General features: G+C 44.8%; 1 protein-coding gene across 1 annotated transcript; it reads right to left on the minus strand.

Annotated features, from left to right (window-relative positions):
* Positions 1-339: 339 nt before the first annotated feature.
* On the minus strand, positions 340-21,615 carry gcn1 (GCN1 activator of EIF2AK4). Its single transcript, XM_073465606.1, has 57 exons — positions 21,551-21,615; positions 19,979-20,081; positions 19,804-19,867; positions 19,534-19,665; positions 19,199-19,307; positions 18,963-19,061; positions 18,252-18,386; positions 17,985-18,162; positions 17,820-17,894; positions 17,573-17,701; positions 17,436-17,486; positions 17,248-17,346; positions 16,968-17,141; positions 16,714-16,866; positions 16,526-16,618; positions 15,904-15,979; positions 15,611-15,770; positions 15,274-15,463; positions 15,007-15,131; positions 14,234-14,412; positions 14,032-14,125; positions 13,836-13,949; positions 13,531-13,729; positions 13,293-13,445; positions 12,979-13,160; positions 12,613-12,693; positions 12,081-12,224; positions 11,808-11,932; positions 11,318-11,507; positions 11,125-11,195; positions 10,605-10,770; positions 10,324-10,518; positions 9,962-10,208; positions 9,667-9,788; positions 9,308-9,422; positions 8,988-9,167; positions 8,680-8,900; positions 8,505-8,573; positions 8,275-8,413; positions 7,991-8,187; positions 7,725-7,867; positions 7,515-7,632; positions 7,197-7,412; positions 6,910-7,074; positions 6,621-6,782; positions 6,442-6,534; positions 6,205-6,348; positions 5,832-6,101; positions 5,622-5,735; positions 5,129-5,359; positions 4,814-5,007; positions 3,371-3,485; positions 2,942-3,038; positions 2,620-2,768; positions 2,116-2,223; positions 1,067-1,288; positions 340-962 (listed from the first exon to the last, which is right to left on the minus strand). Exons 1-57 carry the CDS (start codon positions 21,566-21,568, stop codon positions 837-839), a joined length of 8,013 nt encoding a protein of 2,670 aa, XP_073321707.1. The 5' UTR covers positions 21,569-21,615; the 3' UTR covers positions 340-836.
* Between the last annotated feature and the right edge of the window lie 2,400 nt (positions 21,616-24,015).

Genomic DNA, 24,015 nt, shown 5'->3' on the forward strand with positions numbered 1-24,015 from the left:
ACAGGAGAGAAAAATAATTAATTTCAGATATAGAAAAAAAAATCTCGCCTGCCCCTCCATCCTTCACTCTATTCCTCAGTTCACACTACACACATTAGTGGTACCTCAGTAAATAATCATTATGTCTAAACCACATCAAATACATTTAAAATCTCTTCCTTCAGTGATGATTGTGCTTCCTCACAACACCCCTGCACACGTTTGGTTTGTCTGCATGAAATCTTACAACATATCCAACACCACGAGGTAGTTCAGAGTAATCTGTGGCGCTACAGTAACATCTGATGATCCCAGACCCCACCCTGAAATAAACAGCAGCCTTGCAGTGTTTCAAACACATTATGAAATCAAGATCTTTTTATTTTTGTATTGCCTTTTTACAACCGTGTCACTGACATAAGAAGGATTTCATTAAGATGTTGCTGTCGCCCCGTACAACTCTCACACACAAAGTCCAAATAAAAGTTAAACACTGGGGGGGGAGTCGTTTCATTAAAGCAGCATATTCAATGCCTGAAATCATTTTGGTAAAATAAGTAGCAAAACACTGAAACACCAAAACAGAATTGGCCTTATGTAGTTCATTACAGGAGAATAACCTGCACACTGCGAGGTAAAATTAAAAAAAAAAAAAAAAGGTTATAAATTGGGCTTAAAGGCCGCAACAATGATGCAAAGTGAGAAAGAAAAAAAAGGATTTTATTTGGGGACAAATGAGAAAACACCACCCGTCTCACCACCGTCCATGAAGGGCAACATTGGCATGTGTAGTGAGTGTGTCTGGGGTTGTACAGCGGGGATCTACAGAGATTGTTTCAGAGATCAGTCCTGCTCCATCACGTTAGGATGGTATCGTCTATCTCTTCGTTGGAGTCTGGCAGGCTGGCGATTTTCTTCAAGGACCTGCGGTGACACTCTGACAGCAGGTCGTTACTTGCAGAGTCAAGAATGGCAGTAAGACCCTGAAACGTGGAAAGAGCAAAAAAAAGAGGAATGAGAAAATAGTCCTCAGTCGTATTTATGTTACATACATGTATGAATAGTCATCGAGAGCCTGTCGTCTGACCTGCATGGTTTCCTCTCCCTGGCGGAGCTGCAGCAGGTTGACGATGGTGTATTCGCTCTGAGACCTGACGCTGGTGTTCTTGTCCTTGGTGTTATCCAGCAGACCCTTCAGGAGGGGCTTGACGAGGGCGACCTCCATGGGGGGCGTCGCCGGGTCTTTGAACACCCACCACAACACCCGCTCCGACACCAGTCTGATGTCGCTCGACTGATTCTGAAGACACTGCGAGGTCACAGAGACAAGGAGACGTCACGACACAAAACCTTCTGTTGAAGCAGGTCCAAAAACACTCTGTCATGGCCTCGTGTCTTCACTTGCGTCTACGTTGTGTCTGATATCTATCAATCTGATACGGCATTGGCAGGAATTACTACTGGACTTGATATTTGAATGAGAGGGTGGCGCTGGGGAGGATATCCTGATTGGATCTGACTGAGACGCCGTGGTAGCGACACCCTGCTGTAGCTTTTAATTTACTCTAAATTGGACAATAATGTACAAAGTGGACATCATGCTGTGATGAAGAAGACTTGGAACTATCCATTGAGACCAGAACCTCATTAGGAAACTGTTTACTGAGGTAATAAATCAACTGAGAAGTAGGGGCATCTTTTTGAAACCAATGGAGACGCCCCCTGCTGGCCATTAGGAAGAATGCAAGTCTAAGGCACATCCGCCTTGGTTTCACGCTTCAGACCCGGAAGCCCGGTCCATTTTTTTGTATAGTCAATTATATGAACACAATATTGACATAGTGACACATTTCACACTGTAATTTCACCCGTTGTTAATATGAAAAAAAAATCATTAGTGCAGCTTTAATTTATGTTTGAGTTGAGGCTCCAGCTTCAGAAAGTCAGTCGATAAGTCAGAAACGATAATAGAAAATGACTGGATGTTGATATTGTACTCTACATGAAGTCATACAGGCAACAAAACCAGAGCCAATAGCGTGAAGAACATTCAAGTACTTAATGACGCTCACTTCCTTACTTGGAAAAGCAAAGTAAACAGAGCTCGTCAGTTGAAGCAAACGGTTCCTGCTTTACCTTGACTAACTGTGTGACCATTCGCTGGGAAACACTGAGTCCCTCGGTTCTGAGCTGATGCCTCATCAGGAATCCCATCCCTCTGATCCCGCTGGTGGCAATCGGGATCTGGAAGAAGAAGACCACAACCGCTATATGTATATTTACTGAAACACATGAGGGCAGCAGGAGCGAATGTACAATGTGGGGGAACAGCAGAGGAGACGGGACTGTAACCTACGACAATTATATAAAATAATAATGTTTTGTAATTGTGCCATGTTATGTCTTCAATGCTGACGCTACATTTAAATCAGTAGTTTGACACTTTGGGACTATTTCTTGGCCTGGCACCTCCTATGGTAAACAACCAACCACGACCACACCTTGAGAACGTGCCTACTGTATTTCCGACGATATCAAACTGTTTTGATGTGATGTTAATAACGGCCATGTGCATCGGCTCATGAGGAACATGAGATATATATTGTCAGAAGAACAGAGTGCCGCGCAGACTCTTCTCACCCTGTCAGCGGTGGCGTTTGTCAAAATTGTCTCTGTCACAGTTTCGCAGTAGTCCTTCCCACACAGCTTCTCAGGAGCTGATTTCACAGCTATGGCCAAAGCCAAGCTACGACCATGACGCACCATCCAGTCAACACCAGACACGTCCGCTAAAAAAATAAAAGATTACCTCATTGGTTGGACATCTATCATGAGAACTGTCAGTATAAACATAACGATAAGACGGACAAGTTAGCTGTTGTAACAGAAACTGGGGACATTAAAACAGACATTACACACATTATGTGATCTTGTGATGATTACTTTGCATATAAACACTAACCCAAGACGTGCTGAAGTAACACACTCTTCAGCTCCTCCTCCGACAGAAAGGCACACAGCTCACCAACGCAGCCGGCTGACGCCATACGCGTTGCATCCTATGTGCGTGCACAGACAGACAGACACAGACAGGTTGAGAGTCATTTTATTCTCGAGCTGACACGGTGGCTGAAAAACCACCTTTTCAGAAAACCACATCCTCTCTGCCTGACTTCCGTTTTTCTACTGTGATCGCAGAGGAAACCGCTGAACGACTCTCTGTGAATCCAAGTCTGTCTACGTTTCTACTGTATTTCATAGATAATCACTTTATTTATTCAGCAGCTTTTTACTGGCCCCGGGGTGGAAAAACAAGGCGTGTTACCGCAGATTAAAAGAAATCTTTTCAGCTCTAGTTGCTGCTGTAAGGCATCTACTCCTCCTGCCATACCTCATCATGTCCCAGCATGCCTAGCAATGTGGTGGTGATGTTCTTGCGGATGGCTGGGTCCACCTTTGACCCGGCCCCCTGGATGACAAACCTTAAGGCTTGGAGCATAGTTTCCCTGTGAGAGGGGTACAAAGCACAGCACAGGCATGAGAATGAGGGCTGTGTACACCAAAATTAACAGCTTTTATAAGATTATATCTAAAAACAAACAAACAAAACAAACAAAACAAAAACAGAAGCCTGTCTCTTTAGTTTATGACCACTTCTACCATGCAGGGAATAGAGCCTGGCTTAAATTAGATGTTTGAAGCAGATACCAGTGTTGATATTCAGAGTTTGAAAACCTCTCAAATATAAAAATGATATTGGTTGATATAAATATATATTTTTACATGAATAAAGAACACAAACAAACATTTTTAATACCTTCGATTCGGTTTCTAAAGAATTGTGTCCAGAAACTGAGAAAAACTCACAGTTGAAAGACAAACTCGGCAGCGCCCTCTGGTGGACAAACTATAAAATGGCAGCACTATTTTCAAATGACAGCATATCTGTGCTGACATGTCTAATCACATGATATCATATAAAGTCAAATCACACAAATTACTATTAATTAATTATTTATGTGCGTTTCCTTCTCAGATTGCTTCATTGGAAGGATCTGCAGAGGTGAACATGTGAGAGAAAAGTCTGAAAAAATGAAATTAAGTTTGTGTGACGGAACAATATGTTTTCCTTCTTGCATCTAATCATCATTTTGTGACTTTCTCAGGTTAATTGTGGGACCCCAGTTGTCCCGAGCAGCCTCAGACCAATGATTCTGACGTGGGTTGAATTTTTTCCAGGATTCTCAGCAAAATGAATTTTTAAAATTTTAATTTAGTTATAATTTTCTGTACATCAGTGGAAATGATCTTTTAATGAGTAGGTTTTTATTTCTCCTTCATTAAAACTGCAATCACGCCCTGAAGCAAATTGTGGTTACAAATTGTCAAATTACAATTCAACAGTAACTCAACAACAACAATCATCCAAACACAGATTCAGAATGTGATTTATTATGTGTTGTGTATCTGGAACAGCCTCTTTTAAAAGCAAACTCAAAACTGATCTATTTAGTCTGGCTTTTATGTTTATACTGTTATTATTATTATACTAACACTTATTTTCTTTTTACATCAACGTTTATGTGCAATATTTTATTTGATCTTTATCTTTATTTTTATTGCATGATTATTCAATCAATTGTAAAGCATTTTGAAATGCATTTTGATTTGTTTGAAAGGTGCTATATATAAATAAAGTTTGATTGATTGATTGATGGGGATCTGTGATATTAATAGCTACATCATCTAAAAAATAGTCTCATTCAGCGTCATCTAACAGAGCGATGTGTTTATAGTATCTTCTAACTACAGATGTCAGTATTACTCCGCTCACCTGACTCCGGAGTCCTCAGCGTTGCGGATGGCAGCAAGCTGCTCAGTGAAAAGTGGGTCCACTTTGGTGTGGATGGAAACCAGTTGGCCCAGAGCCTCAGCAGCCCTGAGCCGCACCGCACGGCTCGAGTCCTGCAGGGCCTTCAGGAAGGTGGTCTGCAGCTGAGGCAGGAAGGGCTTCAGGGCAATGCCCACCTGGAGGAGAGAGCCACACATTGAGCCTCCTGATTGATAAATTAATTCATCTGTGGAGATAAATCAGTGTTTGACTGTTTTTAGCCTTTTACACGTCTAATGGGGAGAAACAGGTGCAGACCTTTGCCAGCAGCAAGGTCAGAGTCTCCAGCAGAGCCGTCTTCACCGTCCAGGCAAAGCGGTCTCCCAAGATACGAATGAGCGGTCCAGTGATGTTGACGACAGACGGCCGCAGTGCCTCGGGCGAGGTCAGTTTGATGACCCCTCCTAATGCTTTAGCTGCCTCCTCTTTCTGCTCGGGGCTACCAGTGAGGACCCCTTCTCTCAGGACAGGCAGGATACAGGTCACACCCTGATGAATAGGGTTGAAACAAACAGTTATTTTCATTACTCATTAATCTGTCCATTAATATTTGTTGATCAAGAGTAGAAGAGAGTGTTGAGCAGACAACGGTAGAAGCTCCTATGTGATTGGTCACTGGTGCAGTGTCAGAGCAAACCTATAATTCCTCTTACAACACAGGAGCTCGAAAAGACACAAGGATTCTGTAAAAGCTAGAAATCCCAGAACAAAACCACCACGCTGTAATAAGGTCCCGATCTTCACTCCTTACCTTCTTGGGCAGACAGAATCCAGGCAGGTGTTGGCCCCGAACATCTGCAGCTGCTGATCTAATGTCTCGATGCAGGTCATCGATCAGAGCCAGCTGGCTGCTCGCATCCAGTTTCTATACAAAAGAAATACCAAAAGTTATTTACTGTTTCATTAAGAAATAATCAAAGCACTGATCCGTTTTGGTCAAAATGTCCCTGTGTTAACACACCTTGGTAATGGAGTTGATGGTGTCCCAGCTCTGGGCCAGGACCTCTGGGTTGGAGTCATTGAGGAGGCGGATGAGGCCTGACAGCAGGGTGCGAGTATGAGCGCTGTAGTCCAGGCGGGTGCGGGCGAAGTAACCGTTGAGGATGGTGACAGCAGCCTGTCTGAGGCCGGAGTCGGCGCCCCGCGTGGACTCCAACAGGTCATCGATGATGATCCGCTGGCCCACTTCATCTTCCACTGAGAGGATCACTGTTTGACAGCTGCACAGCTCCTGAAGCAAAGCGAACACACGGGGGTTACTCTTTGTTTTTTATGATGAAGGGTCAAACACAAGAGCAGCCGTTGATATTTGATAATGTGAATGCTGGTTTCACCTGTGCTTCATCCTCTGTTCCCAGCTTTCCTTTGAGGGAGGAGAGCAGGGCGGGCAGGATGACCCCTAGGTGGCGTGTCAGAGCGTCTCCAGCCACAGCGGACAGGAAGGCCAGCACACGGGTGTTCACGGGAGGAGCAGTGAGCTGGTAGGATCAGAGAGGACATTCACTTTAGTCAGAGACAGCCAGTCACAATAACAAGGCATAAAAAAGGAGAACTCAGCTGGGACTCTTTACCTTTGGAACCAAGTAAGGCAACACAGATCGACTCTTCACCGCCATGACCTGCTTCAGGCCGTCCAAAGCAAACTCGGCTGTGTCCTCGTCATCCTGAGAAAAGACAGTCAGCGTATTAAAAGCCAGACTGAAAACGTTTGAATGCTTTCCGACCAGTGTTTGTCTCCTCGTTCCCTCACCAGCTGTTTGAGCAGGGTAGGCAGGATGTCGTCTAGCGCCTGGTGACCGATGGTTGCATGAAGCTGCTCAAAGGTTTTGGCTGCAGCCTCTCTGACCTCCTCCAGAGGGTCACAGAGAGCCTTCCTCACTGTGGGGACCAGCGACTCAGAGAAGACGAGCACCTACAGTACAAACACCTTCAGGTTAGTAAAGCTTAATAATGCAATTCTCAGACTCCTGGCCTAAATGAACCTGAAACCTTTTTGGTATTTTGCCTTTACTGGACAGTGACAGTAGAGACAGACTCACTGCGTCTTTGCTGGTGGACTTCATGATCTCACTGAGACCGATGCAGACTCCCTGCCTCTCGTCGCTCTTGTCGGAGCGCAGTCCCTCCTCCAGGATGGGAATAATCTCAGGGAGGATCTTCTCTCCCAGCTTCCTCACCAGATCACCCAGCGTGCGAGCAGCGATCTAAAACCACACCGACACACAGCGGGTGTTTTCACAGTGACAGGAAAAACAAACAGTGCTGCCAGTCGCCAACCGGGGAAAATAAAAACAGAGTGGGTTTACAAAGTTAACAGGAGTAATACCGTTCTCTTGTCAGGGCAGGTGGAAGCCAGGAAGCCCAGCAGCAGAGTGAAGAGGGTCGGGAGGATCTCTCGAAGAGTTCTGGGGGTGTTGGACACCACAATCTTCCACACATGGAGGGAAGCCTGTCGCACCACCAGCTGAGTGTCTGAACGGCCCATATACAGGCCGGAGAGGACGCGATTACGCCGCTCAGCTCCAAGAGCTCCAATGATAGCCTGGGAGAGAAAAGGTCGAAGGTCAGCAATAATAAAGAGACAACTTTAACTCCATTTTATTAATTAGAGGGTTTTTGTTGTAGAAAAGAAATGTATTCATACTTTATTGGATTGAGCTGTTCCAAAGTTGTCGTCCTCAGAAGCTGTTTCTGTCGTCATCTTTCCAGTCACTCCAGAGATGTGGAACAACAGATCTCCAAGCAGCTGCACCGAGCTGAACCTGCAACCAACAATGACATGGACACACAACTCGTCAATATAAGAGTGACATTTAATCAATCATTAATGTGTTACTGTGCGTTTAAAGCTGACCTGATTCTCCACAGGTCATCGAACAGGCCCTGTTCCAGCTCAGGCAGCAGCAGTGCGATGGCGGTCTCAGCGTACATGCTGATGATTCGCTGGCCGGCTCGCAGTGCCGTGTCTCTCACGTATTCGTTCTCATCAGCCAGAGCCTGTGATGGGAAACACAGCGAGAGGAGGATTGAGATTATCTCAATTAGAAAATCTGGGACAAATACCTGCTTATGTGTGTTTAAAATCACAGCAAAAATAAAACATTCTGGTCCTAACGATACCTTGAGGATGCAGGGGATGATGGGCCCAACATAGGGAGTAAACCTGTCTCCAAAGGTGAGGGGCAGGTAGATGAACATCATGATGTAGCCATCTCTGACGTGGGACGCGATATCGATCTTGCTGGCTGTTTGCACCACATCTGGCATCAGCTTGTCCAGCTTCTCCACTCCGAGTCCGGCCATGACCTCAGCCAGACCTGAAGACCCCAACGCACAAGTCGTTCAGTGAGTGATATAAAGAGCAAAACAGAAACAACACAGCGACAGAGTATAGAAGAAGTGACCTTGTGCGGCTCCAGAGCGATCTACAGAGCTCTGCTCGGAGGCCAGAGTCTCCATGAGCCACGGCAGCAAGTCGTCAAAGCAGGATTCACCCATCCCCTTCACCATGGCACCCAGGGCTTTGGCGGAGACTGTACGAACCTGGAGAGGAGATGAAGAGCAGCTGCAGCTTCAACATCACGCACACACAAGGCAAAAACTAATGTAGTACTGCTTCTATTACTAAACACACCTCAGGCACCGGGTCCAACAGAGAGGCCTTCAGTCCAGGAATAACACTCGGCAGGTAGGGGGACAGGTCCTATAAACAACGACACGTATGTCACACCGTAAACAAAACATAACGGCTATTTACAGGTTTGATTTTGTTTGTAGTTCACTCTAATAATTGAGTTAATGCTGTGTACCTTCTGGTCAGTCAGGGAGTACATGTTGCCGATGATCTGAGCAGCCATCTTGCGAGTGTCGGTGGAGCGGTCCTGGAAGGCTCTCTGGACGATGGGCATGATGAGGGCCAGGGAGGGGGCGTCGATGAAGTGGACAAACTTGGTGTCGAGCAGCGTCTGCAGGCACGTCTGGGTCCTCCTGGACGGATCGGTGAGAGCGTCCAGCAGGATGGGGGTGATGGCTGAGAGAGGAACATTGCACATGCAATTACAATTCCCCATCATTGATATGATTAGTTCTGATGTGAAGTCACTTAAGAGTCTCTTACCCAGGATTTCGGGGTTGCGGATGACCGAGCCGATCAGTCGGAGTGCCTGCTGGCCGGCCTTCTGCACCTTCACATGGGAGTCAGTCAGCACCTCAGTCAGCTTGGGGACGATGCTGGGCAAGCAGGACGACAACTGTTTGGGTGCACAGAACGCCATGGCACCGAGCAACTCCACCGAGCCTGGAGGAATGTGGGGAGGTCACAAAGAGGTACCGTTTGATTGTGAAACTTAAACTTAACCATTGTCATCATAGTTGTGTACAATCGGGTCATGATTATTAGGATCTCCTGGGGGTCCTGTGCATCTAAAGGCTCCTCACCGGCTTTAGTTCTCCACGACTCCTCCTCCAGGGCCACCAGCAGGGAGGGAAGAACCAGCTTAACCCCGTGGGCGCTCAGGTTCCTCATCACAGCCTTGGCACAGTCATCTGCGGCCTGGTGGAAGAGAAGGCAGGGGGTAAAAACTTGGATACTCCACATTTTCACACACTAATTCAAGGACTGATCGAGGATAGAAATGATTCAACAGTTTCACAGATCAGGTGTTAAGCCCACGCTTGATGGTGCAGAGAGACATCTTATAATTTACAGCAGGACATTTTGATGAAACATTTAGGAAAAGTAAGAAACTTAATGCAGAATACGCCAGTGGACTGAGGTATATGATCTACCTGCTCACCTCTCTGACATACTGGTTTCCGTCTCCAAAGCAGAGCAGGAGATGTGGCAGCACGTGGACCACGTACGGCTCAAACAGCTTCCCCAACATATTGCACAGCATCTCGAAGGCAAACAGCGCTCCTGAACAGAGACAAACATCTGGTCAATGCTTTCTTACCTGATGATACCAAAAAATACTTCTTGTTGCTGAGGTATGTGACAGTAGATGTTGGCTTCTGTAGATACAATGAAGAAGACGTAGTCCGACAAACATAATATCTGCATCAACAGGTGTCAATCAATACTTCACCGACCTTCCCTCCGTCTGAAGTTCTTCTTGTCCTGGATGGCGTCGGTCAGCGTGGTCATGATGTCCTGTTGTTTGAGCGCCAGGATCCCGAGACCTTTGACCAGGCCCGCCAGTCCGTACGCCGCTCCCTTCCTCTCTGCGTACTTGTCGCTCTCCAGCAGCAGCTGCAGCAGGTTCCTTACAATCCCTGCAGCGTCCTCTTTGATGGCAGGGACTAAAGGAGGTAAACAGCTGGCCACAGACTCCTGGACCTGATGAGGGATGACAAACCATGTGAGATAATGTGGTGAATTGTTCAATTCTGTCCAAAAAGAGTGTTATATAAAGAGCAAGTGTGAGTCTAAAAATAATGCTATAGTTGCTTACCTGCTGTGAGGGTGTAGAGAGCGCAGTGATGAGCTTGGCCACGATGGGTTTGACCTTTGGGTCATTTTTGTCCAGATGTTTGGCCAAGGAGCCCATGAGAATAACCACACTCTGACGGACAGAGTCGTAGCTGGCATCCTGGGGGGCGTTCTTCAGAAACTCCTCGAACACCGGCAGCAGGGAGCTCACATTGTCCTGTTACACAAAGCAGGTACTTAACAATGCAGTGCAAGATATAAATGGTCATATAGTACATAAGAAAGAATAGGAGCAAACGTTACCTTTCCGTGCGTGTTGAGCGCAGCGAGGGCGGCGTCCAGCATGCAGCGCCGCACCTCAGTGTGGCGGTCGTTAAGAGCGTCGGGAACAAAGAAGAGGAAGAGAGGGGTGACCTGAGATTCCTCCAGGTACTGGGACAGCTTGTTCAGAGCCAGAGCAATGCCACACCTGACAAAGAAGTGTGAAAGAGTTCAGTGCAAAGGAACATCTCATATTTTATGGTCTCTAGTCCCCTCCGTCTGGACTGTCTCAAAATAACACAGAAAAAGTAGACAAGCACCTTCCTGCGTTTTTCTGTCGTCAGCACTTAAACAATTTTGGCATCTTATTTCCTCCTGTTGGAGCTCATCCAAATATTGCTGCCTTGAACAATAGCAGGCTAAAGTCGACATTATGGTGGTTAATTGTGCGATCATTAGCTTAGGCCCCCGGGACGCACTGATTTTCTATTTTTACTCTGAGATGAAAACATTTTAATAAAGCTGGTGTTTCTCATCTTTGCAAACAAACACTGAGGTGTACCTGGCCTCCCATTGGTCAGGTGGAGCTTCAGAGATGACTCTGCCCAGAGCATCTAGCACAGGAGGTGGTCTCTGAAAAAATAATAAATACAAAACTATCAGCCTTTTGTTTCTGAGATCACCCACCATCATCCACCAGTGGTAGTAAAGCTAGAAGAGTGATATTGTGATGTGGCCGGGGTGCAGAGTCTCACATAGAGTTTCTGGTGATAGAGCTCAGTGAGCTGGCCGAGCACGGTGGCAGACTGGTCTCTGTATTCGGACACAGCACTTGACAGAGCTTCGGCGCTGGCAGATCGGACGGCCTCCTCGTGGTGGGTGACGTCTCCGATCAGCAGGGAGCAGAGCTCAGGGACCAACTCCAGACCCAGAGACTCCCAGAGTCTGAGGGAAGAGAAAGAAGGAAAGGAAAGAAAGGAAAGAAGTTAGTTCAACTGTTGAATTAACAGCTCTCACAGTTTATACTCTCAGTCACATTGCAAAAATGTAACTCTGCAGGAAAAAAACATCTTTTAAATGACATTATGAAACACAGCACAGTTATAATTTCCATTATTCAAATAGTGGATTTGGAAAACGTGTTTCTGGAAAATGAAGACATTCGAGTAGGTGCCAAGAAGTTTTAGTAAAGAATGAGCAACCGGCTAATAGAGGAAAAGAGCGAGACCACCCCATACTACGTACTTTTCAGCCAAGGCTCGGCCCTCCTCTTCAACATCAAACCTGGCAACCCAAAGCCTGCGCAGCAGACTCAACCCGCTTGCCTCTGTGCTGTCTGTGGGCAGGGCAAACTCCATCTCCAACAACCCCTGAGCACAGACAAAATGAGTGTTAACAGCATGTCTAAAAGAAATACACAATAATATAACCTATATAACTTGTCAGCTACAAGAAACACCTGTTTACTTTACTGTGGGATGGACCATTCAACAAACATCAAAATGAACTGAAGCTCACCCTGAGGGCAGCGTCCCGCACAGAGAAGCAGGGTGAGAGGAGAGCTTCGAGCAGGACGTCTATCTCCGGCTGCTCTGCGACAGCGCAGCCGTCTCCTCCTCCAGCACTGGAGCACAGGGCTGTCAGGCACTGAGCTGCTAACACCTGGAACACAGAGTGTGAAACATCACAGAGATAAGCAACACTTCTGTCATCTATGTGACTAAATCAGTATGCTTCAACAGGACACAGAACAAGGACAAGAGAGAAAAATAGAATTAAAAGGCACCCAGCAGATGAGTCATGTGCAGTAAATACGGACAATAAACAAATACAGCACTAGAAAACGCATGTATCTAAACCTATGTATATGCAGGGCTGGGTGATATGTCCTGAAAATAATATCAGGACATTTTTTGGCTTCATCCAGATACAAAATATAAATCTCACTATTTCCTCAAAAGCATAAATGCTGGGACTAGGTAAAAAAATATAGCCTCATATCACAATAATGATAATATAGTATTGATAAACTGTTCAGGCCTTTGATTACCTGCAGTCTCGGGGTGGCTGTGGAAATAACTCTCGTCAGCAGTAGCAGCATGGTGACACGTGGAAGCAGCTCGGGGCCGGTCTGAGACAAGAAAACACAACAGTCAGTACAGAAATCCATTTAACGACAAATCAAATGGTAATCATGTCACGTAAAGCTTTTTTTAATTCACGGTGCCGTTCATTTTTACAGACTAATGGTTTTGCTTGAAGCTACAGAAAAGTGACAGCTACACTCGTTAGATGCCTCGTTAGTAAATAAATGGCGATGGTCATGATGGATGTTTTTTTATTTTTCCCACATAAATAAGTTCTCGTTCCCACCATCTTCCTGTGCAGGTCGAAGACAAAATAAAATGATGTTTACCTCGTCTATAAAAACATCATCACTTTCTGTTTCGGCCCGGAGCTGGGAGTGTTCTGTGACGACTTGCAAGGCTCTGGTCATCAGGTTCTCCGTCTCCTCCGTGCTGCCTGAAGACTCCCGGAGCATCGCGTTGAGGAGAGGGAAGCAGAAGGAGAAAGCGGGAGCAGACAGCGGAGCCACATCTGAGGAAAAACAAACCGTACATTAACATGTGAGCAGCCGGTTTATGTTAGCACGTCTATTATTTCAGCTGGTTGAAAACAATCTGGTTGCTTCTGGTGTTTACAGTGTAACTTTCTCTTGACTGTACTCACCACCAGTCTTGGCCTCTCTCTGCGGGACAGTGTGGTTGTGCAGCAGCAATACAGTGCGCTGAGCTGCGGTGTCCAGATCCTCCTGTCCCCAGGCCTCGTCCAGATCGCATTCTGGCTTCAGCAGCCGGAGAGTCACGTGTCCAACGAGCACAGCTAGAAGGGGGCGGAAGGCAACAATTAATCAAGATGCTTAAGCTGCATCTGTCGATAAAATACCGCATGAAGACGAGCTGTGTACCAAGATGGTGAAGGTGTTTGGGCATGAGGCACACTCCGATGTCCAAGAAGACCTGGTGGATGCGTGGAGCAGCCAGAGGGGATTGTAGCAGTGGGATTAGGACCTGGAGGACAGGGGGGAGCTCCTGGGTGATCTGAGCTGGTCTCTCTATCATAACAGCTTCCAGCAGACCCACAGCGCTCTGCAGCTCCACATCCAGCTGATGACAACAAAAAGTACACCACAGCTCAATACAGAGAAGTCAAGGCTGTCGCGCTTCAGGCGCTCAGTTTTAGGGAATTAATCTGGATGACATGGCTTTATACCCCTCGAAGTCTTTTGCGAATAGCCGCCTCCTTTTCCAGCTGCATTTGCATCATTTCCTTCTGTTTGCTTGTTAGCTGAAGTTCCTCTTTGATGCCTTTTTTCCTCTTTATCTCCTGCAAGTTTAAAGAAAACTCAACATATGTTCCAGACATCCATGCCACCAAAAATACACCAATGGTAGTACGAGCACTTTACCTCCTGTAACTCCAGCTCAATGATCTGTTCCTTGTAGGAGTAGGCCTTGTTCTCTCTCTTCATGTTGACTTTCTTGGTGCTTTCCTTCTGGGCACTGCAGCGCACGTGGATGCAGAAAACAAAAGTAAAGAAATGCCAAGTAGACAACAGAAATTTCTGGTGATTTCAGCAGTTCACAGCTGTAGCAGAGGCTGTGCATTACCTCTGGATGATGCTGTTGTCGTACAGTTCTCCGTCGGGTATCAGCATGATGGCATACTCTTCCTTGGTGACGTGGCATAAAGCAGGTCGGGAAAGCGCCTCGGTGACATGACTGATCACACGCGGTAACAGCTTGTTAGGGGAGAGGCTGGAGAGAGCACCGACTGCATTCTTCACAGCCTGAGGAGAAAAATGGGACAATTAACCATCCTGGTAGCATAAAAAATATACATGTCCTGACAGAGCTCTGAAGGAAATGCCAGGTGCAAAACAAACACCCCAAAAGTGAAAAAGAGGATTTATATATATATTTATTGCTTTAATTATGGAAATGCAATTGACTAATTCTGAAGAAACAGGGCTGTTTTAACTACTCTAGTTGTTATTTTTAAATTCAAAGTAAAAGATATGTTACCGGCATGAACAGAAATCTTAAAAATTAGATAACAAAAATGCAATAAGTGTTTGTGAACAGAGTGAATGTGGAGATTGGCCTGGACTGATGTTAGATTCCCTGCCTGAATTATTATCCCAGTCCACCCCTGACCCTCACATTTTATTACTATTATTATCATTACAGCTAAAGCACTGACAGTTCAGTTACACGTTGGGTTGAGTCCAGTCCTGTCTGGTCTAACAATAAGCACTGAATGGCCTGCAGAGTGGGCAAAACAACAGTAGTCTGCCTACAACATGCAGGGTAATCTCCTGACTATTATTCAAACTCATCAGCTCATCCACGGCCAAACAAAGAGGTGTGTGATGATTTCAGACCTGATTGTCAGTGTTGACCTCCAGCAGATGTGGCAGAACAGCCTCCAGATTGTTTTCTATAAATTCTTTGGCTTTTATTTTCATGGAGAGGAGCAGAACAGGCCAGAGGCCACGGCGAGCTGCAACTGTAAGAGATGGAGAGGATGAGATGTCAAATATGTGACAGGGCTCCAACGCACTATCCAAACAAACCTGTTTTAATTAAATACAAAAACCCGACAACAGTTAATATGTGGTTCAATTCTGGAGAGCGTCTCAGCCTCTTACCGACGGATGGATGATGGCTGACTATGAGGGTCTCCATGGCCAAATTCTCTGCTTCTGCTGGGTCACCCCATTGGCTGGCAGCGGAGCAAACAACACACAGCGCTTCGAGCAGGGCACGAGGAGGAATGTAGCTGCGACCCGCCTCGCTGAGCTCTCCAGATTCTGATGCCAGGACATCCTGGGGCAAAACCTAAAAGTTCACAGCCAACAGTCAGTAACTAAAAAAACAAACTTGCTCTTTATTAAATGGTTGAGCTGTAGCAGTCAGCTGATTCAATCAATGATCCACAGCCCGACTTGTAAAGATGTAGCTCTATGATGAATATTCATTCTGTACTTTGTGTTTGTTGATGACCACGCGGAGTTCTCCCAAAAGGCCGTGGGCGAGACTGGAGCCGCCCAGAGAGGAGAGCAGCTTCCTGACTGTCTGCTGCGCTCGCTTCCTCACACGCCAGCAGCGACTGAGCAGAACCGCAACTGTGGCATGATGATACATCCTACAGAACAGTTACAAAAGGGAAAAATTAACCGGGGATACAGGCACTACAGGATCTAGGTATATGTTGCAGTATGCATTGTTTAACTTGACTTTAACACAGTTTCTCTTCATGTCAACAGAGGAAGACTCACTGTGACTTGCTGGTGTTAAGCCTGTGAGCGTGGTCCAGGAAGAGCCTTTCACAGAGCTGCAACACTGTGAGCAGAGCTGGAGACGGAGTGACAAGGACATCAGTTCATGTCTTAATATTTAGAAAACATGAGTCAAAGGCAACACACATAACACTTGCTTTATCACGCACACTGCATTGATTGATTTATTTAAAAGGGTCTGCGTTTTGGTCAGAAAGACTTTCCTCAAAACAATATAAACTGTAACTTGGAAATGTCCTGAACTCTGTGAAAAACAAGCTCAGTAGGATTCACACAAAGAAAGAAAACCTTGAAGTCAACACAGTAAAAATATCTACCTATGAAATAAAAACACTAAATCTGATATTACAGCCAGAGAACAGTGGAAAAAAGCTATTTTAAGAATTAAATGATGAAGTAACAACATCTTTGACACTTATTTATGCGATGAGTATCATCACTTTCACATTAAATAATAATTAAAAAACTATTTGGAGTACAGCTGTAGGATTTTGCGAGGTCCCATACATTTTTTCAAGGAAATCATGAACTGGGAACTGGGAAATTTTTGGCTGAATTGCCAATGAATGACTCTTAAACTAGCGAGATAATGTTGCCTTACTTTCCTCGTTGGCCTGGGAGAGGAACTTCTCTGTCGTGAAAAGTGGCTTCTTCTCATCTAAGATCAGGTTCCAGAAGCCGGAGAACTTGGCCTCTGCAGAGACACAACAGGTCATCATCACTTCCCTTCCTTAGAGTTCTTCAACAGTCTCCAGAAGTTAAAATAGATTATTGAGATGTCAGCCTTACCTGGCTGTGTCTCCAGCAGCGTCAGTCGACTCAAAAGAACAGAAGCTGCTACGCCTTCTGCGAGCAGAGCATGCTGGGAGTTTTGTGCCAAAGCTTTCTCCACTGTTTGGAGGAGCAAAGGCACGAGGTCTGAGGCTTGGGCCAGAGTGTCGCCTAAAACCGGAGGAGAGGAGACAGCACAGGACTCAGGACTGAGTTAAATTCATGGATCTGTATATTCAACACATAGCGTAACATCTCCTTGTGCGACTGACCTCTGAAGGCCCCCAGCATGGTCTGAAGGTAGGCCTGTCGAACCAGAGAGGTGGAGGTCTTCAGGGTGAAGGCTTTCTTCAACCAATCCAAAAGAGCAGTGGGAACTTCCACTGAGAGGCGGCTGCTCCACTGGGAGAGCACAGATACTGCATGCACCAGGGTGCCCTCGTGAACTAAATGAAACAGAAAGAAAGGTAGTGACGATTCCAGCAACACTGCCCTTTAGATTGTATATCGGGGGGAGGGGAAGGAGAGGAAGAAAACAAAGAGCAATGATACCTTCTTGTTGTAAATAAGGGATGAACATCACAGCAACTGCAGAGCTGAGAGTCTGGCTGGAGGTTCCTGACACAGCATGATGGCTACAGCTGGCAATCCCTGAAACAAAAAGAAAAATCCTCAGGTTGACAAAAAATGACAATGAAATGAAACAGCTTATAATCACAGGTGTTTGCGAGGCCTCTTACCTGACAGCACACTCATCTTCTGAGCAACAACTGTGAGCTTTCCCTCTGAACCTGCAACCACAACAGATACGATTTAAGTAATCAAACCAAACGCAATTCAGATTATACTTTAGTTAACGGGTGGTTAATTAGTTCACCTCCGAGGATCTTGAAGAGGTGTGTGACGATGTCCTGCACAGCAGAGGGATCACTGAACTGCTGAGCCAGGTTCTGCATGGCCTGGACCGCCTCCTCCATCAGCTGGGCATTATTAGCCTTCAGCTGGCCTATAACACAGATCATACAAGTTATCATTCCCCTTACTGCAGTTGATTGTATACTTTATAAACGTTCTGTTAGATGGATGCAAAAACCAAATGAATTGCGTATCCATTAAGGCCTTACTTGCAATGGCCTTTCCGATATCCATGGCATACTGACTGAGGTCAAGAGTTACAGCCGACAGCAGGCAGGAAATGGCTGCAAAGAGACCAGACAACGTTTTAATCCACTGTACGAGAGCTGCCTGTGCACATGAGTATTTAATACCCGACACTAATAGCATCTTACTATGAATGGCGTTCTCCGGACTGCGAAGCATCGTCTTCTGCAGTGTGGGGAGAAGCAGCTCCTTGAACTCAGAGTGAGACACGTGACGCAGCAAGGAGCTACTTTTGTCCAAAATGTGCTGCTGTGGTTTCGTTTTGCTCATAAGGACTGATTTTATGTACAGGTCCAACAGGGCACTCTGGAAAAAAATCAGTAGACACGAGGTTGACGATTGTAGTGTCAAATACAGTCACCTGATATTCTATGTCAGATAAAAAACTAACTTACCTTGTGCTTCTCTATTGTCTCTTTGTCTTTATGAGCAGTGCAGAAGTCTAAACAAATCCCCAGCATGGCCAGAGTGGTGGGGCTCTGGTCCAGACTCAACAGTGTGCTGATGTATTGATCCACCAGTCCAGGATTCTGTTAAAGACAATATGTAAACTCTTATGCCCGTAGGAATGGTGGCTGATCCAGTCTGATCCAAGGCTCTAAAGCCCCATCCAGACATTATTAATGTTACAGAGGAAGATGGGAATAAAAAAATATATACTCTCCTCTCTGGGAATCAAAGTCTGTAATTTGATTCTTAACATAGACAATTTCAAACCACTTCAAGCTGCTGTAAGTGATATTTTTTTGGAATACAGGCATGGTTCTGGGCTCTTTTAGGAGTTCTGGGAGTTTAAACATGCTTGAAAATATACAGCTGGTCCTCAACCTGTGTCTGTTACAGCCGTCTCTCGAGCATTAAGACCACCATGTGACTGGAGGAAGAGGCAGGCAGCACTAAGTGAGTCGATGCCAGAGGCTTCATCCTCTCTTTCCCGTGGTAAAAGAAGTATTGATTAGTGTTATATACTAATATTGTATCAAAGTCTATAATTCTGTTATTGTGATGACCAGCAGGTTCACCAAAAAAAAAAAGTAGGTAATTGTTAGAGCCTCTCCTTCAACAAAATCAACGTCAGTGTGTTAGATACAGTGTACTGTACTCACTTCTTCCCAGAGGTGACTGAGATTCTTCAGGCTTGATTTCTGAGCTGTGCTCTTCGCTCCACCCACCACCTGAGCCACAAGAAGGCTCTGAACCTCGACCTAACAAGACAAGGAAACAGACCACAAGGTGATACCAACATTCAAAATAAAAGGGAAAATCACGTCATCATATTTACTGATGATTATCAAAAGGCAAACTCCATGTAAATAGATCAAACAGATATTCTTTTACTGACCATTTTCTTCCAGGTGGCTCCTTCTCTCTTCTCTGGGGCAGAAAACACACTGTGAACTAAAAGGCAGGTCCAAGACAAGCCGATGAAGGCAGCAGAGCCGGAGCTTGTACTGCAAATATAATAAAGTGGGCATGACAGGGAGAAGAGCACAACCAGGATCATATGCAACCAGAAACAGGTTCCTAAACAAACATATTTAGTTTTATATTTCCCAAAAGTTTACATACACTTCTAAAGATCATGTTTATCATGGCAGTCTTGAGTCAATAATGCAACTATAAACTTCATACATATAAAACTATATATATAATTAAATATAATGTTCAGAGACGTACCTTGGCTCTCCACTTTTGCTAATGACGCCACTGTTCAGCAGGCAGTGGAGGAGGCTGGTCACCAGGATGTCGGGCTGACCGTCAGCCAGCTGGGCAATGACAGAGAGGAGCTCTCTGCGGGATGCAGCATCCCTGAGAAGTACACACACCCATGTAAACACACACTTATACACTCACATGTGTTTCTGTGATTTTGTGCACTTATATAGTGTATATTTAAGCAATTTCAACAAAATCCATCGTGTAAAGAGAGGTTTTCTCACAACCTACCGATATCTGTGTGGGGTGAGACAGAAGAGCTTGCATAGACCTTTGATGGCAGGCTCTGGTAACTCTGTAAGAGTTCATTTGAAGAAGTATTAGTGTTGATTATAGCGCCTACTTTAAACAAAGTGGGGAAAAATAATTAACAACAACAACAAAAAAAAAAAAAGAAGTTGCTCACCTTTGCCCTTTATACATAGCTTCAGCTCTCCAAATATCTCCTTACGCTCCTTCACACTGGCTGTAGTTACGTTCACAGCAAATTTCTTCAGCGTATCTGAAACCTGGAGCAACAGTCACATTTAGTATGAGGACGGGTCTGTGCAGTTACGTTAGTCCAACCAATAGTCCAGGAACACAAGATATTCACGTCACAATCGAGTGGGACACGGAAGGGACACTTATCCATATACAGTCTACAGTTACATACATAACGGCTGATTAGCAGAGAAGAAGCTGATTGATTTTCTGTCAATAAACAAAATCAACAGGAGCGACAAGTTTGTCAATTCCTATTTGGGACCTTGATGTTCTGATTACGACTACGGGGTAGACCGATTATCTGCACCGGCCAATTATCAGGACCAATATTCAGCATTTTGTAATTATCGGTATCTGTGATCTTTCAGTCCCATCGCCATTAAAAAACAAAATAATTTAAAAATATGTTAATTTGGCTCTGATACAACATCCTCTCACACAGTGTCCCGCCTACAACAATATCTGATTGGTAACACGTCACAATTAATAGCCTATAAACACTGAGTAATCTCAATCTGCAAAGTAACTAGTAACTAACTGCATCAAATAAACGTAGTGGAGAGGAAGAACAATGTAGTAGAAAATGTAAACGATCAAGTAAAGTACCTCAGATTGATTCTTGAGTCAACTGTATTTAGGATTATTTCATCACTGGTTGATTTTCATTTTTACAGCAGATTAATTTCAATCCCAAATATTGTTTTTCAGTCTCCTTGACTTCTAATAATCGGTATCGGCCCTGATAAAGTAACACTGGTCGACCCCCGTTTACAACTGTAATCGTATAAGGATAAATTACACACAGTGAAAATGTGTCAGTCGTCAACTTTGTCTGAAATTGCTCTGCGTGGGATTGAGATTAATTCAGAAGGATCAGATAAAAGGGGGAGACTTTCTTTGTGGAACTGCCCTTTATGCATTTAACTCTCAATAAAAGCAAGGAGAGTAAAGGGCAGTGCACACTAAAGGTCTTATTTTTAAATCAACCAGCAAATCTATCGTGTCAGTATCTACTAAACTGACTAGAAGACTGTATATTGGATTTATTCACAACATCAGTGAACTGATTTAAATGTACTTTTATGGAGGGCGTGGTTTAACTCCTCACCACACAAGAAGGTTTGTCTGCCTAACTCAGACAAATTCAAGTTTATGACAATAACTTTATCCCCTGAAGAGTTAGTTTTCAAGTTGGACCATCCTATTGAAGCTTCAGCTCGCCTACCACTGTGGACAGGAACCGGTCCTCGGTCAGAACAGGCTGGTTGCCGCTAGCTGCTGCAGCAGCTCGGTCCTGAAGTGACACACTGAGGCTACGTAGCACAAAGCTAACAGCCTGCTCGCTAGCTATCGCTGAATACTACCCGCGTTTCTCGTTAGACGCAACACAAACACACAAATTACACTCCATCTACCACACATTTGGTTTCTAGTGCGCTTGAATAGCTTTCTGTAAGTCGATAGTATACTATTAAAAACCAGCCACACAAACCTGCGTGTCCGCTGCCATCTTGCCGGTCCCGATGCAGGAAGGACTTGTTGACGTCACTTCCGGGTCAAAACCAAGTATCGTACGTCTTCCCCCCACCCCCCCGAAAAACTTTATTTATTTACAACAAAAAACGTATTAAAAAACAATTTTCATACAAAAAAACAAATAAAAATGTATTCCAAAATAAAAACAAAAAACAAAAACAACAACACGTGAATAAGTGAGCGAGCTCCCATGATGCTCTGCCGCTCTCTGGTTACCCAGGCAACCAAAAGAATGAAAAAAATCTAAACTGAAATGATTATTTGCAGCAAAACAACAACAATAATAATAATAACATATCATAATGAGCACAACATTACGTGCTGCCGCTTGTTTTCCCAAACAAACTTGGGGACAACAAACCCCACAAATCTGACAGTCCCTGAAGGGTGCCTCCTGCTCTCCAGCTCTGTGATTGGTCCGAGCGTTCATACGTAAGCACGTAAAACGGCATGCGTAATGAGGAGTTCTGGCGAAAACGTTAGACATCCTGAACTTTTTTTGCGTGTTGTCTAATAAAAACTGACCGTTCAAGATATTTCAGCCTGTACCTGAATTGTAATACAACATTTTTTGTCTTTTGGTTAAAGACTCATCAGCTTCTTAACGTTATTTTGTTTAGCTTGTGTGCTAAGCTAGTCCGGTTAGTGGTGGTACGTGAATGCACCACCAACCAAGCCCCCCACTTTTTGCCACAGTAGAAGAAGAAACTCAGCAATGTCAAACACCATAATGTTTATCAAAACAACAACTAGTGTTTATCATCATCATCAAGATAATAAGACGCTTTTTAATATACATCGTTCCTTCTCAGTTCATGTCACATTTGTTAAACTAACACCCCAATGCTGTGAATAAAAACATAATCCCTGCACTTTTCCTTTTAAGAGACATTTTGTATTCTTCAGACAGACAGAAATCATCTAGACGATTGTCTTGCAATGTATCGATAATTACAGAAATGTGTATAGAGATACTATCATTATAATGGGCAACTTGTCGTGAGTTTCTGCGTGATTCAGACTCAGACGACTTTATTAATCCCACCAGGGGCAATTGGTTTCGGCAGCTTGCATACTGGCACAGTACGAAAACACAGTACACACAATAAATAGATAGGGAATAAGGTGGAATACAGGAAGGAATACAGTGTCATCAAGGATCAATAGTTGAATAGAGTGAATAAATAGATAGGTTGCACATGTTGACCAATAAGATGTACATGGTAAAGGGAATAAAATAACGCCGCTGCAAGCTGCATGGGTGAGTGAACGTCCTGGAAGAAGTCAAGTCAAGATTCCCACCGCTAATAAAGATATGTGCACAAATACAGTAAAACAAAGTATCTTGTTACATATTAAAAAACATTACTAAGCAAATATATCAAAATAAAATACTATTATGAGAAAATGTGAGCATGTCAGCTGCTTCTGGAGCACCTTCCAGCACTCTGCAGCCAGCTGAACAAGAGACTGCAGCTACCCCACCAGCTGGCACCGCAGGGAGATCTGCAGGAGCTCCTAAAACCACCTCAGGGACAAGGGCCACTCTGCATCTGGGCGAACTGATGTGAGGTGATCCTTGCTGGGCTTGTTGATTGTGTGCCAGCAGGGGGAACTATTGTCATAAAAGCAGTATGAGTGTTTTTTTCCCAGTGCAACTTGTGAATCAGCTGGAAGGTCACACACAGTGACCTCGTTCGACCTCAACAGGCAAACTGTTAGAGAGAGAGGGAAAAAAGCATCAGTGTAGCTGTTACAGCTGATGGTTAGACATCATGGATGGACACCAAAGTTCAGCCAAGCCAATGCACCGAACAATCAGGAGATTAACAGAGTTCCTATGCAGATTTTGGAGATGATAGACAGTAAAGGGGTTTCTAGCAGCAGTCTGCTGTGATGGGATCTGATGTATATGATCCCAAAAGCTTCATTAATGGTCTCATAGACTCATACGGTACAGCTTATGGGTTGATTGTCTGGCTCTGCTTTTGAGAAGATTACATTTCCTCAGTAAATAAAAGGAAGCTTAACCATCGACCGCAGAAAAATACATCTGGGAAAATCAACGTTCCCTCTCAGATTAATACACAATAACACAAAATCACAGCATGTTTACTGAGCACATTTCCAGAGGAAACATTTACATGATTAAGCTCACTGGTAGGGACTTTTTTTTACCTGATTACTTTAGGATATCTCAGACAGGTCGGGCTCTGACAGGGCAGCTGACTGGGACTGAGCACAGCCTCCGAGACGACGGAGGTCAGTTTGAAGACAGGCGATACTGTACAGAGGTGATTTACAGCAGCTCTGACCAGGGTTATGACTCCGGGGGGCGAGAAGACACAGCAGGCGGGGACAGGAGAGGCATGAAGCGTCAGAGGAGAGAGAGAGTCGGACGTCAGCAGTGGGTGAAAACGG

The sequence above is a fragment of the Pagrus major genome, chromosome 5, assembly GCF_040436345.1.
Source record: "Pagrus major chromosome 5, Pma_NU_1.0".
NCBI lineage: Eukaryota > Metazoa > Chordata > Actinopteri > Spariformes > Sparidae > Pagrus > Pagrus major.